The sequence below is a fragment of the Rhinolophus sinicus genome, chromosome 16 (assembly GCF_057876585.1).
Source record: "Rhinolophus sinicus isolate RSI-liver-muscle chromosome 16, RSI-T2T, whole genome shotgun sequence".
NCBI lineage: Eukaryota > Metazoa > Chordata > Mammalia > Chiroptera > Rhinolophidae > Rhinolophus > Rhinolophus sinicus.
This window is the reverse complement of record NC_142516.1, coordinates 35,289,030-35,306,871: the sequence shown is the minus strand read 5'-3', so window position 1 is coordinate 35,306,871 and position 17,842 is coordinate 35,289,030. Positions and strand designations below refer to the sequence as shown.

General features: G+C 33.1%; 1 protein-coding gene across 7 annotated transcripts in view; it reads right to left on the bottom strand.

The window, feature by feature from the left end:
* The window catches only part of AGTPBP1 (ATP/GTP binding carboxypeptidase 1), a 149,934-nt gene that overhangs the window by 20,955 nt on the left and 111,137 nt on the right, over positions 1–17,842 (bottom strand). For all 7 annotated transcript variants that reach the window (XR_012495819.2, XM_019750135.3, XM_019750132.3 and 4 more), the window contains 7 exons: positions 17,309–17,453; positions 14,533–14,686; positions 13,320–13,500; positions 11,809–11,938; positions 10,503–10,634; positions 7,660–7,836; positions 4,824–4,984 (listed from right to left, as the gene is read on the bottom strand). Coding sequence is in view for 6 of the 7 variants with exons in the window: in XM_019750135.3 (XP_019605694.3) it covers positions 4,824–4,984; positions 7,660–7,836; positions 10,503–10,634; positions 11,809–11,938; positions 13,320–13,500; positions 14,533–14,686; positions 17,309–17,453 (1,080 nt within the window). In the remaining variant the exon portion in view is untranslated. The remainder of the gene's footprint in view (positions 1–4,823; positions 4,985–7,659; positions 7,837–10,502; positions 10,635–11,808; positions 11,939–13,319; positions 13,501–14,532; positions 14,687–17,308; positions 17,454–17,842) is intronic.

Genomic DNA, 17,842 nt, shown 5'->3' with positions numbered 1-17,842 from the left:
AGCTAAAAAGGGAGAGGCACCTCAGAGACTCTGTTAATGGATATACTCCACGTACCTGGAAAACTGAAGGTTTTTAAGCAGCAAAGTGTCCACTCCATACAAAGAAGCCAGAGGACATAAAAGTAGGGGGAGAAAGACCAACCAGTCAGAAGGCTACGGAAGTAGTGTAGGCGAGATGATGACAGCCTGGGCAGCCCAGTGTAAGGGCAGAGGTAGTGGACAGAATGGTAATAGCTGAGAAATATTTAGTGGAGGAATCATGAAGTCCTGGGTGATGAATTGGATTAAGGGTAAGGGAGAGAGAGGGAGATGTCAAGAATAAGATTTCTGACATGAGCAACCGGGTGGATGGAAGTGGATAAGGACAAACCAGCTTGTCTGGGGAGAGGTAGGGGAACAGAAGTCACAACGTGAGTTTTAGACAAGTTAATTTTGTGTCCAAGTGTACACAGTCAAGTTGGGAGCTGGATACACGAGTCTAAAACTCAGAAGAGAGGTCTGGGAGGTTGTAAGTATTTTGGAGTTGTCGACTCACATATGTGATTTAAAGTCATTGGAATGACTATCACCCATGGAAAGCATGTAGGGTGAGAAGAAAAAGTCGAAGAGGAGAAAAAGCAAAGAAGATGGAGAAGAAATGCTCAAAGGAAAGTTTATGAACACTCCAACTCCTTTTTTTGCCTCAACAAATAAACTCAAGTGATGTGTGTTACATTCATAATGGCTTTTATTTCCAAGGAAACTGATATCACTGATCACAGCAAAACTAAAGGATGATTATCAAACGGTAGGAGAAACAGGGAAAGGTGAGAAATATGTACAACTTCCTTCCTATACACATTATAATACAAATACAAATAATTCAAATCATGCCAGAATTTACAGTGATTCCTGAAAATTTCCAAGAAGTAATAAAAAGAATAACCAAATAAATAAGCAGTTAATATTAAGGAAGATATTAAAATTATAAATGACAGTAACTCTGAGGAAAAGAGCTTTGTCAATCTAGAGGGGAAACAGACTTACAAGCAATATGTATACCAATAATTTCACCGGAAACTCTGAGGCTGGCTAGTTTCATTTTCAGCCCGCCATCACAACCTCTCTCATTCTTCTATTCACTCTATCTCTAAGATCAGGAACAAGGCAAGGATACCCACTCTCACTACTTTTATTCAACATAGCACTGGTACTCCTAGCTAGAGCAATTTAGTAAGAAAAAGAAATAAAAGGCATCCAAATCAGAAAGGAAGAAGTAAAATTTTCTCTATTTGCAGATGACATAGTACATATAAAAACTCCACCAAAAATGTTAGAGATAATCAACAATGTCAAGTAAAGCTGCAAGATACAAAATCAATACACAAAAAACAGTTGCATGTCTATACACCAACAATGAACTATCAGAAAGAGAAATACCATGTACTAACTACAATATCAAAATAAAAACAGAAAATAGGAATAAATTAAGCAAGAAGGTGGAAGATCTATACACTGAAAACTGTAAGAAACTGATGAAAGAAATTGAAAATGACACAAATAAATGGAAAGATATTCCATGCTCATGGATTAGAAGAATTAAATTGTTAAAATGTCCACACTACCCAAAGCAATTTATAGATTCAATGGAATCCCTAATCAAAATTCCAATGGCATTTTTCATAAAAGTAGAAAAAAAATCCTAAACTTTGTATGAACAACAGAAGACCTTGCAAGACTGCCAAAGCAATCTTGAGAAAAAAAGACCAAGGTAGAAGATATCACACATCTTGATTTCAAAATATGTTACAAAGATATAGTAATCAAAAGAGTATGGCACTGCCATAAGAACAGACACATAGGTCAATGGACAGAATAGAGCCCAGAAATAAATCTATGCATATATGCTCAATTAATTTTCAACATAGGAGCTTTAAGAATATGCATTGAGAAAGGATAGTCTCTTCAATAAATGGTGTCAGGAAAACTGGATAGCCACATGCAAAAGAATGAAACTAGACCCCTGTCTTACATTATACACAAATATCAAACTCAAAATGGATGAAAGACTAGAATATAGAACTGGAACCATAAAACTTCTCAAAGAAAACACAGGGGTAAGCTCTTTGACACCTGCCTTGTCAATGACCTTTTTTTTTTTTCTTATTTGATACAAAAAGCAAGGGCAACAAAAGCAAAATTAAGCTAGTAGGACTATATCAAACTAAATCATAAGGGTATTAATACCCAAAATACATAAGGAACTCACAGAAATCAAAAGCAAAAAAAAAAAAACCCAATTTAAAAATGGGAAAAGGACCTATATAGACATTTTTTCCAACGAAGACATACAAATGCCCAATAGGTACATGGAAAGGCGCTCAACATCACTAATCATCAGGGAAATGCAAATCAAAATGACAATGAGCTATTACTTCACATGTGTTGGGATGACTATTATGACAAAGACAAGAAATAACAAATGACAGTGAGGATATAGAGTAGAGGGAACCCTTGTACACTGTTGGTGGAAATGTAAATTGGTATAGCTACTATGGAAAACAGTATGGTTGTTCTTCAAGAAATTAGAAATAGAATTACCGTATAATACAGCAATCCCACTTCTGAGTGTATAGCCAAATTCATTATCTCAAAGTGAGAGCTGTACTCCCATGTTCAAAGCAGTTTTATTCACAATAGCCAAAGCATGGAAACAACTTAAGTGTCCACTGATGGATGAATGGATAAAACAAAATGTGGCATATAGATATACAATGGAATATTATTCAGCCTTTAAAAAGGAAATCCTCTCATTTGCTAAAACATGGATGAACCTGGAGGGCATTATGCTAAATGAAATAAGCGAGACAAAGACAAATACTACATGAAGTGGATGCCAGGGGCTGGAAGTGGGGAAATAGAGGTTGGTAAAAGGATACAAACTTTTAGTTGTCAGGTGAATAAGGTCTGAGGAAGTGATGTATAACATCGTGACTATAGTTGATAACACTGAATTGCTTAAATGAAATTTGCTAAGAGGGTAGAAGAACTTAAATATTCCCATGCACACACACAAAGGTAATCATGTGAGGTGATGGATGGATATATTAGTAACTCAGTAAGGGAAATCCTTTCACAATGTGTACATATATCAAATCATCATATTGTATACTTTAAATGTACTACAATTTTACTTGTGAATTATACCTCAGTAAAGCTAGGGGGAAAAAGAATACATAAAATAACTTAAAAGGAGGCTCTAAACAACTAACAATCTATTATATCCATTAAACATTATTAAACATTAAACAGATTATTAAACATTATTTTTAAACATTATTATTAAACACTAAACAAATATGTTTATTTCCATTATTGTTTAACAGGCACTTTCAAGGGTAGAGAATTCAGGTAATCATTGTGTCAATTATCACATTGTAAAGAACAGAGTTATAATTAAAGTTTTACCATACTTAAAACTGATAAATTGATATATATAACAGCATGGCAAAACATTAAATCTAATGACAAGTTAATATCTAACAACAAAAATGATGAATGTTCTATAGAATGGGAGTATTCTTACACATATACATCAAACTATAAATTGCTAAGCTCTAGTACTATGATTAAGAATGATACTGAATTATCTCTAATCCTGTAACTGACCAAATTGTGTATATATATATACATATATATATAGTGAATTTTAGGAACTAAAGTTTACCTATTTAGAAGAATATTTGGCAGATGAAGGTAATTTTTCAAAGGGATACTAAATTAGCTATTTCTAGTATATGTAACCAGAAGGTTATTGGAAAATCATCTACTATATATAGATAGCAACAAAATATCTTTTAAAGTATGAATCCAAACTCCAAGCCCTCTTAATTTAGATATTATCTGATATAAGTACTGTTTTCCACATTGCTTATTTTTGGGTTAGAAGTAAATCATTAAGATTATTGAAAACAGCATTCAAAATACAGGATATTTCATTAAAATCTCATTAAGTATCAATGTTAAAAGAATCAATGGGGCCGGCCTGGTGGCTCAGGAGGTTAGAGCTCCATGCTCCTAACTCCGAAGGCTGCCTGTTCGATTCCCACATGGGCCAGTGGGCTCTCAACCACAAGATTGCTGGTTCAATTCCTTGAGTCCCACAAGGGATGGTGGGCTCTGCCCCCTGGAACTAAGATTGAACCACGGCACCTTGAGCTGAGCTGCTTCCCAGATGGCTCAGTTGTTGGTTGGAGCACGAGCTCTCAACCACAAGGTTGCCAGTTCAATTCGTCGAGTCCCGCAAGGGATGGTGGGCAGTGACCCCTGCAACTAAGGTTGAACACGGCACCTTGAGCTGAGCTGTCGCTGAGCTCCTGGATGGTTCAGTTGGTTGGAGTGCATCCTCTCAACCACAAGGTTGCTGCTTCGACTCCCACAAGGAATGGTGGGCTGCGCCCCCTGCAACTAGCAACAGCAACTGGACCTGGAGCTGAGCTGCACCCTCCACAACTAAGACAGAAAGGACAACAACTTGAAGCTGAATGGCACCCTCCACAACTAAGATTGAAAGGACAACTTGACTTGGAAAAAAGTCCTGGAAGTACACACTGTTCCCCAATAAAGTCCTGTTCCCCTTCCCCAGTAAAATCTTAAGAAAAGAAAAAAAAAAAGAATCAAGACTATGATCACAATTTTGAACAAATATTAAATATGTAAATTATAGTAATCCTAAAAATGCTCTTGGCTGGCAAAATCTTTGTGCCTTTCCTCTGCTTAACTAATTTAACAAAGTCTAACAATATACAACAAGGTCACGACACAGTAAAACAAGTATGTCTTACCTAGTTACTTTGCAACTCGATTCAATCAAGTCATTTTCAAGGTCAAGCAGGCTGGAAGGCATATTATATTCCAATGGGGATGTCAGTCTTTTCAAACGCAATAGACCAACACAAAATTTTGCTCCCATCTCTTCCAATTCTCGAGTACCAATCTGTAAACCCTAAAAATAAAGCAATATTATACATGTAACTAGGACGTTTGCTATCCTCTGCCTGTATCTCATTAAAATTACATAAAAGGAATTTATTACTATATTAGTAAAATTAAAAGGTTGGTACTTTTTATGGACTTAGAACTCAACAAACACAATGTATCTTTTTAAAAATTTTTATTAAATTTATTGGGGTGACATTAGTAAAATCATATAGGTTTCAAATGTCTTAATATCAGATTACTCTTGGTCACAAAGGAAACTGACTGAAAAAAACCATTCCTAAAATGTCTATTCTTATTCACTATATGCAAACTATTTTCACCAATATACTGGGGAGGAAAAAAATTAGATAAATATTTTGTGGTTATGTTACTCTTGAGGGTCATGTGTGAAATTATATTTTTACAAGATTTTGCTAATATTTCTTATAATCCACTACATTGGGTGCCAATCTTGAAATATAGTGTTAAAATCAAGACTCCAATTTATATACTTGAACATTATCTTAGAGGTACTTTTACTGTATGATTAACAAGCAAAAGTAAGGTAACTATGTCAAAAAAAACCCAAAAAATCAAATTTAAGCCAATGTGGTACTAGTAAAATAAGTTCCCATGTTCCATGTCAAGTAAGAAAGCCCATTTCAAATTTTGTCTACTAAAGCAAGGAGAAAATTTTACCACAACCCCCATACCCTTTTTTACCCAACAGTTTTCCAATAAACAGTGTAAGGTTTACCAAAAGTTAAATGTAAGCACATAAAGGGATAAAAATGGACTGTAAATCAAGATATTGCTTATCATTTAATTTCAGATAAAAATGAATCAAAAAGAAGTGAAATCCTTACACCGACAAAAGGTGCAGGTGTAGATGAGAGCCGACATCATTCAGAAAGAAGGTACTGGAAAATAGCTTTTCAATGACCACAATAAAAGCACAGAGTAACTGAAGAAAATATATTGTAACAATTGTTACTTAACCTACATGTAGTCCATGCCTTTATGATAATGATTGACTGAATGATTGTTTAGTTTGGCCATCTCCAAATATTCTACGAAATGTGACCTAATTGACTTTATTAGAACATTCGATTGCCTTCTTAATTTAAAAGTTTTATGAATTAGTTCATAGAAAATAAAAATAAAGGTTATTAATAGCCTAAAATACAGTAGTATAAGAACATTTTTGAAGGTAAAGAGATCTGTTTCTTAAAATATAATCAGACTCACACAACTTATTACCTAACATTAATAAGTTTGAAAAGTGTATGTCATATGCATGTGTGGGGGTGGGAATAGATGGAAATTCTGTACTTTGAGCTCAATTTTTCCATGACTCTAAAAAACAAAAGTTTATTAAATAAAAAAATTTTAAAAAACTAGAAATAAGTATACATTATGATCAAAGTATTGAATTTTAGACATAAAAAGAAAAAAGACACACTTGTCTCCATAAGAGTGAATGATCATTGGCAAAGTTGTCCACTAAAGCAATGATTAGGGGACAGGGTTAGGGGGCTGGAATGGTGCTCATGCTATATTTCCTCTCTCACTACCATCATGCCCTTGGTAGACTAGAAGTCATTGTTTTACAGTATTTGAAGAGAATTCGAAAGATATTATATTTTGGAAGAATAGTATACTGTGGTTAACCTAAAATTTAGGGAAGAGTCACTCAATAGCAAGTACTGGAATTTAAGTTCTACTCTACTAGGCCCCAAGTGTTTGAAAGCCAGTTGCAAAATCTATACAATTATCTTCCAGTTTGTTACAGACTGAAAAAGTCATTATTTAGGTGCTCCACTTAAACATTTTGACATCAACAATGTTTACATTTTTAATATTAACCAACTGGAAGATTTTTAACCCTTTTGAAACATAAAGTTATAACCATCTTTATATGAGGTACATGAAAATCACTATGAGATTCAGTTTCTTCTTGCCCCATGCCCCCAGAAAACCAAAACAAAACGAAACAGAATGAGTGGCATAATTAGCATGACACCTGAAAATCTTTCTGTGGCAAGACAAGAAAGATAAATATTTGGGTTTTGCTGTTGCTTATCTAAAGTCCAATTCATTGCCAATTAAGTTCTCAATCTTTAAATGAAAAAATTCAAAGTCACCTAACATTTTATCAGTCTTTAATTTCAAAAGTAAAGTTTAAACTCTGGTTGTTTCCAATAAAAGCCTACAGCATCACAGAAGAGTAGTCTTAGTTAAAAAATAAAAACAATTTAGTGAAGGAATATGCATTTAAAAGTCACATACAATGTGCTCGCTTCGGCAGCACATATACTAAAAAGAAGTCACACACAAAAGAAACCTAAATATAAAAATATAAATAAGTGTTTATTTCTAAATGCACAAAAGTATACTTACATCCAATAAATTAAAATAAGAAAAAATGTAAATATGTACCATAACATGCTTTCTTAAAAATCATGAATATATATAGACTTGAGCAATATTTTGTGAGAAACCAAAGAAAGCTATTCAGTTCAGAGAAAATTTTTTAAAAAATGTTTTTAAGACTACATGATTCAATTCCATTATTGCAAATTACATATAATTCAGAATAACAAACGTATCATTTAATATATAATTGAAAACCACTTGGACTATATATGGAAGCAAAGTTTTCAAATATTTATTATGGCTGGAAGTCCTGAGATGTTTTACCTTATATTTTCCCTGATCACAGCCACACAAAGTACTCTCCATGGTGTAGCTTCTTTGTACTCCTATCTCCCTCCAAACTACAACACGTGCTGTGGATTCTTTAGATTTTTCCACTACGAAGCTACAGCTGCTCATGCAAAATGCTGGGGCAATGTGGCTCAGTATCTTAGGCAAAGTCTGCAAAGATAAGAATGATAAGATATTTCAAGAAGTTGTTTTAATTAAAAATTTTAATTATTAAATTAAAATTTTTTTCATAAAAGCATAGTGATTAGAGTAGGAACATGTAAATCGTCTTGCTATGCCCCCTGCTATTTAAAACATCAAAATAATTCTCTTACTAATTTAGAATCTCCTGATTTCCTAGACAAATAGTAATCAGGTAGAAAACAAAATGGAAGAAAGAAAGTATCATATTCATAGTAGCAACTAATAAGCAGAATAAAACCATGTAAGAAAAACATGTTTAAAAAAATGATAGAGTGTTTTAAAAAAATGAAGAAACTGTAGTCATGAACGATGGCTTGACTAATGAACAGACTTAACACCATAAAAGGCAAGCATCCCTAAATTAATCAGTCAAGCTAAGACAATCACAATCAAAAAGTCCATAACATTTTTTGCCATTTAAAATTATTCTCAAATTCACCCGAAATTATAAATATGGCAGTACACCCTGGGGAATTCTGAAAGAAAAGGCTATGACTAGAGAAATAATCAAACAGACATTAACCTAAATTATATGTTTAGATTTAAGGTAAATTGTGACACTGGTATAGGAATAGTTATATCTCTAGGAAGAAAAAGTTCAAAATTAGAACCAAAGGTATCTGTTAAAGTTAGTACTATTATTACTAGAGAAAAGACTGATTATTCACTAAATGCTGATACAACTGGATACCACTGAGAAAAACAAGCCACAGTCACTCTTCACTAAATTAAATTCTATCTAGATTGAGAATTTAAACTTAAAATTAGTAAGTAAAGTTTTAAAATGAAACTAAAAACAGTAATGTAAACATAGAACTATACTTGATTCCAACTAATCTTGGAATGAGAAAAGTCTTTTTAAGTTTCAAAACCTAGAAGCCATTTTTTAAAACATCAACAAATATGATGAAAGTTTTAAATTACTACACATCATAAACAAAAAAATTTATAATAAACTTGTAATATGCATAAAGAATTCTTATTTTAAAAACAATAATAATTAGATGCCTAGCACAAAAGCAAGCAAAACATATTTTTTAAAAGAGAGATAATTGGTCAAACATATGAAAAGATACTCAACATCATTTATAATTATAGATATGCAAATTAAAACCATCAGGTTTTCGGCTGCCCTGGTGGCTCAGGCGGTTAGAGCTCCATGCTCCTAACTCCGAAGGCTGCTGGTTCGATTCCCACATGGGCCAGTGGGCTCTCAAGCACAAGGTTGCCAGTTCAATTCCTCGAGTCCCGCAAAGGATGGTGGGCAGCGCCCTCTGCCACTAAAATTGAACACGGCACCTTGAGCGGAGCTGCCTCCCGGATAGCTCAGTTGGTTGGAGCGCATCCTCTCAACCACAAGGTTGCCGGTTCTACTCCCACAAGGGATGGTATGTGTCCACCATCTGTGCAACTAGAAACGGTTTCTTTGCAACTAGAAATGGCAACTGGACCTGGAGCTGCACCCTCCACAACTAAGACTGAAAGGACAACAACATGACTTGGAAAAAAGTCCTGGAAGTACACACTGTTCCTCAATAAAGTCCTATTCCCCTTCCCTAATAAAATCTTTAAAAAAAACAAAAAACAGAAAACCATCAGGTGTTTTTTTTTAACCTGGCAAAGATGACAGTATGATATAATAAGGGTGTGGAGAAACAGCACAATCACAATGAATAATAATTCATTGAATTGGGGAACATTAATTTGAACAATATTTATGGAGGACAATTTGGCAATACTAATCAAATGACCACCAACGGGGTATGATTGAATAAATTGTGGTACATCTGTACAATAACAAAAAACACAATGGAAATCTTGTGTAATTGTCAAAAAGACTGAGACAGATCTAGATATGAGGACCAGGAAAGATGGGCAACAAACATGTGAAAAAACAAGTTGCTGTGAAGTATTTAAAAACAAAATCAAAAACGAAAAAACTTTATATACTACATGTATATACATTTATGAATGAATGCTTAGAGGTAAGTCTCACAAAATACATGGTAAAACTGATTAGTGATTAACTAAAAGAGGATGACTTTCACTTACTACTTTGTATTTCTGGAGTGTTTCCATTTTTATATAACGTTTATTTTGTTTATTTGGAAAAGAGGAAAAAGAGAGGACACCAAAAAGAAAATGTGCTTTGAAGTTCTGCTAAGGGCAGTGATAAGTTACTGAAACTTTTGGGGAAAAGTTTGGGGTGTTTGTTTAGGCATAAATATAGTAGGAGAGGCTCTAGGACAGAACAGAATGCACACCGGACTTGAAGCAATAAGACCTCTATTCAATCCTAGGCATATCTCAAAACACACTTATACATGTGGAAACATGGTAAGTAACAGATGACTTTAGAAAATCAACAGAGGAAGGACATACCGTTTAACAAATGGTTATACATGGGAAAACTAAAATTAGATTCCCACATCTCATAAAAAATAAATTTCAAACTGATTACAAATTTAAATGTAAAAGCAAAAAATTTTAGAACACTTAAAATTAAAAATCTGAAACAAAAATGACAAAATGACAACATTTACTAAATCTGAGTAGTTCATATGTTAAATAATTGTCTGTAGTTTTACGCATGTTTGAAATTCAAAAACCCCTGACTTGTCTGTAATAATTACCCTGTACCCTGTATCTTCCACAACATCACAGGAAGTTGCATTATCATTGGTATGCCACACTGTCTCTTTGATGCTGCAGCCATACATAAATACATTCTTCTTTCGGGAGTGGCCATGATAATCACAATAAACCTTAAAAAAATAATATATTTATATTAAAAACCTTCAAATCATATATTGCCAAGTAAATCTAGTTAATATCAAGACACTAAACAGGTCTGTGTTCCTTGATCCTTTTTTTGTAACGGAGCTACCATTTAACAAATAGAATCAATAAAAGTAGTAATATCTAGTTTTGGAAAGAAATTTGATTAATTCTAGAATGGCTAGAAAGTCTTTTGCAAGGCCTGCATTAAGCCATGAGTTCCACTCTTTCTTTTGTATCTACTATTCACCATTTTAAAAAATAATCGTTATAGGTAAAATCTATACCTGTCGTCATCACTGCCCCAAGGGTTGTTAAGATATTTACCTAATTTAAAAGAAAACGAAAATACTCTCATGAAAAAACTATAAAAAAAGTGTGTAGTTCCAATTTAATTTTTAAGAACATCATTTTAACAATGAATATTGAAGGACAAACTCGCATGTCAATTTTGCCTCTCTGCAAAGTGTTTCTATCTTTTCCAAAGGAAGCTTAACTCATTCTAAACAAAAGCTGCTGAAAACAAAAGAAGTATATACAGACAGTGCCAAAAAAATTGTATACACATTTTAAGAAAGGAAAAAAACTGTATTAAAATTGTAATGCTCAATATATTACTGATAATAAAAGATGAATACAATCATGTGTATACTTTTTTTTTTTACATGTGTATACTTTTTTTGACACCCCCGGTATATACAGTTCAGCAGAGTCTCCCACCATGTCTATACTACCTTACCCGTATGTGTATTTGAGACTTACCATCTTCAGAGTTAACTAAAGAGCTCAGAAATAAGCTAGTACTAGTTTGAAAATTTGGAAAATACTGTTAACCTTAGTGTTGTTCAAACAGTGATGTTAAATACCTAATACTTACACAATCAGGAGTTACCAATATTCAGAAACAAAATAGAAAAGTAAAGGGCTCATGATAATTATAAAAATGAAATCTGATGAAATAAGAATATAAATACATTGTATTAATTTGACACCATAATTAATACACAAGTGATTAATAACAGGAAAAGATATTTTAAAGAAACTGCTTCTGAAATTAACACTTAGCTTTTATAACCAGAAAATAATGTGTAAAATACTAAGTCACTAACCAACAAAATCATGTCTTGACCGTACAAAGTACAAACAAATATTGCCACTTACCAGTGGTAAACGTTTTACTGCAGCCAGGTACTGTAGCAACCCCTTAGCATGGTAAATTGTAGGATGTAAATCTGGATTTGGACTTTGCCACTGTCTATTCAAATCCTCTCCACTTAAAGAGCAGCGGTGACTACACATATGTAAATACAATGATAGACAAACACTGGTACCAATAAATTCTTACATACATTTGATTTAATTTTATGAATCTATTCCACTAAATATTTCAAATGGGTATAAATGGTGGGCTCAACAGAATGCATATTTTAGTCAACAAATAATCATTAAGCATTTGCTATATCCAAGATCTTGTGTTACATGCATTTATAACTGCAGTGAGCTTTTAGATTTATAGGTCAAAACTTTCAAGCTACAGAAACAAATTAATGCTCAATTCTGGGGTTTTGTTCCATACGCCATTAAATTAATTGTCATATTTTTCCATTCTGACTACATAATAATCATTTATTATACTATTTTGATTGTATTGATTACTATTAAAAGTGTGCTGGGCCCTTCTAAGAAAGATAAGTACATATTTTTGTAAAAATTCAAATACATTTTCATTTAATCGTAGGTATTAAGTATTAAAGCCAGTAAGCAAAAATTTAAGCAAACAATCAAAAGGTGATAGCATAAAAGGTTCATGCTATCGTTATTGAATAAATAAAATACGGTACCCTCAACTTTGGAGATGCTCACGTCAAATCCCATCTCTCAGAAGCACTAAAAAGACCATGTCTAATTGCCACAACAAATGAACTGTACTAACAACAAGCTACCTCCACTTACAAAGTAGTTATCTTCTAGTATCTCCTGTCTAAAGAGTTATCTCTGTCAGAAACTATACTTCCTCGTGTCAGAAACTATACTTCCTCGTATCAGAAAGAAATTAGCAGATGGAGTCAATACTCCCTATCAGAAGATATCTCAGAAGATCTAAATTTACAACAAACTAAGATCATACCATTGACAAATTTAAAAAGAAAGGAAAAGGATGTGTTAAAAAAATCTTTCTCGGGGAGGCCGGTTAGCTCAGTTGGTTAGAGCACATGCTCTTAACAAGGTTGCCCGGTTGATCCCCACATGGGCCACTGTGAGCTGCACCCTCCACAATTAGACTGAAATAACTACTTGACTTGGAACTGATGGGTCCTGAAAAAACACACCTAAATAAATAAAAGTTTAAAAAAAAAAAAAAGTGTTGGAAAAAAATCTTTCTCATATCCTGACACTGATTTTTCTAAAACAATTCAAGCAAGACATACATTTTATGTAAACATATTCTCATGAATAAATACAGAATTTATCAAACTATCATACTATTACTAATATACAAAATATATTTTCATTTAAAAATATCTTAGATGAATTGCCCACAAAATTTCTTTGTTCTAGAAAAAAATCACTAGATTTGTTTTCCAAATTAACCTGGATGATATTATTTCAACAAGTTTATACAGGACCACCACAATAATCTATGGTATTTCTATAACTATTGCTTAACTTACTTTCCATTGATGACACCATCTGGATTTAGCATGGGGACAATTTTAAATATATAGCATTCTCGTAAGCTCTGAGCAGTAGGGTTATTACTCATGAGATACTCCAATGTTCCTTTCATTACCCAACTTGCATTGGTTTCTCCAGGATGCACCCGAGCAGATAAGAAAACGTAAGGGCGATTTCCTAAAGTACATATAAAATCTCAAATTAAAATAACAGCTACTAGAAGTTAGTATGATGCTTGACTTTGGGGCTTTAGAAATATTTCTACTCAACTGGGAATTCTGATATAAATTCATAGCAGAACTCACCGTGTACCTACTATAAACAAGCACTGCATTGACCCTTTAAAGGAAACATATAAAACCCACATAAACCGTGTCCTAAAGGAGTTCATAATATGAACATAGCACAATAACTAGTATTTGAGTCACTTATTTCCCAATGATTAATATAACATATAAAATTAGTTCTTGGTTTTATAAAGAACAAGTAGTTAAGGAAGTTTTAAATATAAATTTATTTTTCATAAAGTCATGGGGAAAAGAAAATATAATCTTATCCCTGTTTTATAGTCACTATGACAAACACAGAGATTTACAAAGAAAACTATTTTCACTATACATTTAGATATACACATCTATAAAAATAGCACTCAGCTCACCTTGCTCATATTTTCATGCATAGCAAGCTCTTTCTCTTTCCTGAAAATACTTTACCTTCTTATCAAAATTAGAACAGCTTTCTTTTTTTTCTATCACAGCTGTATAACTGAGGCAACTTTTAAAAAATAAATGGCAGAAAAAAACAAGTAGCTATTTGGTGCTAGTGTCAAAACACTTGATAGGGTTCTGGTAGTTTTATTTATAAATAAAATTAGCTATAAATTTTTTAATATATTTTTTAATACTTTTTAAAATTTATTTTCTGATGGTATTTATTACATGAAGTCTTAAAATAATTTGTTGTATTACACCTTGGGTACGACGTCCAAGGATAAGAACTACAGAATATTAGTATCAAAAGAGACCTTAAAGATCATCTCATACAGCTCCCTTATTTTTGAGATGAGGAAACTGAGGCCTAGGGCTAGACAGTAACAGGACCAAGACTTCTGATGCCTATTTCTAGTATTACTGCCCTTATAAAATATATATGAAGCAAAGAAAAATAAGTAAGAATGATTGGTACTTTGAGTGAAGAAGACAGACTTACTGAATTGACAGATATGTTCATAATAATTAGACTCTGGCATTGCTGTTATAGTCACCAAGGGACAGCTGTTTCCAGACAGGGTTTCACATAACACATCTTTTCGAAAATAGATTTGTTGAGGATTGTGTGCTGATTCCAATTTTTGAAGATGCATCTTGATAAAAATTTAAAAGCAAAGTATACAATCATTTAAAAACTCCCTAGGATAAATAGAAATAAATGCATCTAGATCTCCACATAACTAAAAGTGGATCAGATTCCTAATCCCTTCTCCGGGACCCTCAGGGGGCTAGATGTAGTTCAAATGTCAGTATTTGGGGAACTCGAGAAAGGGGATAGATACAGCATTAAATGTGCAAAGCCACCAGCTGGGTCAGCGGCAGTAGCCTGTATAAGCACATTATTATTTCTGCAGCAAAACATATAAAGAGTCACTCTAAGTAGAATCAATATTCTAAATAAGCTCACATCGGTTTAGGCCAGGCTTTACTGCCAAATGAGTTATGAAAAAGCTTTTGGTTTTCAAAGCGTTCTCAATTTTGAAATTAGAAGTGACTATAGAACTTCAACAGCAATCTAAATTATGCAGAATAAAAATTATGTAGGACAATTTTTTTTTAACAATTTTCCCTGATTTCAAGATTAATATAGGTTCGTTGTGAAATGTCTGGAAGACACAGAAAGTACAAAGAAAAAATTTAAAACACAAATAATTGCATCATTTAGACTACTTCTGACAAATGCCAATGTATCGAAACAAAACTATAATTACATGTAAGACTTTTTATAGCCTGCTTTTATCACTTAATAATTTAAACATACATGCACATATTCATAATTATGAATACTATACCGTATCATTAAACATGTTAAACATGTGTCTTTTATAAACACAAGTCTTAATGGTTTTAGTATATGGTTACACCAAAAATAAATTGTTTAATCCCTTATTCTAAGATACTTAGTTGATTTCCAAACTTTTGCTATATTCATTCACATAATCACTATTTACTGTGTAGTCATTACTTCTGTGCCAGAAACTGCACCAGCCATTCGGGATATAATAATGAATAAATGGACCCTACCCTAGGGAAAATACAGAGTGCTGTGATAGCTTGTAGCAAGGGGAGGGGAACCCAGCCAAGTCTGGGCAGTGAGGAACGGTGGTCTAGAAAAAGTAACATTTAAATTGAGATCCAAAGGATGAGTAAAGAGGATAGAGAAGAGTGCTGCAGGCAGAAGGAAACTGTATAGGAAGACCAACAAAGAAGAAGGGCATTTCAAAGAACTGAAAAAAATTCCTAAAAATAGACCAGAAAGAAAGGCTGAGCTATAGAGAATTTAACACAGAATGAAGGGCCTGTCTTTCCCAAAGCATAATATATGTACTACTGGTATTGAGATAACTAAGTTATGTGTGGATAATCTTTAAAAAAAATTTTAATAGCTATGTATTTTACTGTGAACTAGAAAAAAGTCCGCATTAAACCTGTAATTCCCTGGATATTACCTTAGGATGAGGATAAACTTTTAAAAATGAATTATTTTAAAGTCTGTTTGAAGATGAATATTAAGTAAATAATAGTTCACACACTATGTGGGTATGGCAAAAATTGTGGAAGATAGTAGAGAAATGACTGAATGAACCATGGTAAGAATTTTAGACTTTCTATATGGCTAGAAAAATCACTAAGGAGTTTTAAGCAGGGGATTTATATGACTAGGTTTGCCATCAAAGAGCCCTCTTGCTACAGTGTGGAAAAAGACTGATGAAGACGAGAGGGTACAAAAGTATAGTTCTAGGACACCAGTTAGAAAAAGGTTGGCAGAAGTCCAGGTGAGAAACAATGGTCATGTCTGGAAAAGGTCATGGGATTAGAAGACAGTAGGGAATTAAAAATATATTAAAAAGGTAAACATCAGTAAAGAACAATAACATAACCATGTAAATAATGACACTATATATTCTAATACTACGTTGTGTTATGCTATTTAGCACAGAAAGATACCTGATTACACCTTTATTGAAGGTTGCAACATTTACTAAAATGAAGTAAGCCTCATTTTGTGTTCTCAGCCTTGATATCTCTTCTGTTCTATGGACTATGTTGTCTCTCATATTTCCCTCTTTAATAATTTGGAAGCTTGGTTCTAACCACAGTGCTCCAATTTCTTTCTGGGTAAATTGATCATACCTTTATGATCTTTACCATTAGGACAGATATTCTGTTCTGAGAATAAATCTACCACAGTAAATACTTGAATTCATTTGTTTTGTTTTGTTTTACAATGCAAATAATCAAACATCTTGAAGAACCCACAAAACAACTCATACCCGAAATTCTAAGTAATCTGGATCTAGGAGTCCATATAAAACCACTGGAAGAAATTAATTCCCTACAGAAAAACTTAAATTGCCCCCACATTTTCTATTGTTACATTTTCTATGAGATTCAATGCTTCTCATTAAACAAGTAGAAATCTCACCTAGTTAAAAATCTGTAAATCGTGGAATCTTAGAGAACTATAGATTTCTACCCAAAGATGGAAAGTAAAAATCATGTCAAATTTCCTTAGTGTTTCTTTCTATTATATAAAGGCTACATTCTCATTTTATACCCTTTAATGTTTTCGACAAATATTGTATTGTTCTCTAAAATCTTCAACACTGGATCTTCCTATTTTAATAAGATATTAAAGCAAGTTTTCTTCATTTATCTTGACACATATGCACATAATAGGATAATGGTCATAATACAACTTAATGAGTTCTCACCTGCAAAGTTGAATACGTATATGGATAGTGATAAGCAAAGTAGCAAACATCATCTTTATGTGGAAAATTGATGGTGAATGTAATTGTATAGTAGGATTTTCCCTTTTGCCCACCTGCAGCAACTGAACTTCTTGAGAAGTGATTTCTGCAACAGAAAAGCATAAAACACATTTATCTCATCCACACAAAAATTTTGATTTTCCTTGCTATTTGGTTAAACAACTTCAGGGGAAATAAAAAGGAAAACCATGTTTGTAAAAAATGTAACTTAATCTATGAAAACAGACTTGGTACTAATAAAGCAGTTAACTGCTATGAGCAACATAATTACTTTTCACTTCTGGATTTACTAATTAAAGGGAGCTAAAATACTCTATACGTCGATGACATTTTTAGAACCCTATTCTCTGATAGCCATACACATTACTGGTAGGCAATGGTCACCAGTAGTGCTACAACCATTAGATGAAAGGCTGACGGACGCCTTTGCAGTAGATGGATCGGTAATTCACTAATCAATGGATTCACTAATCA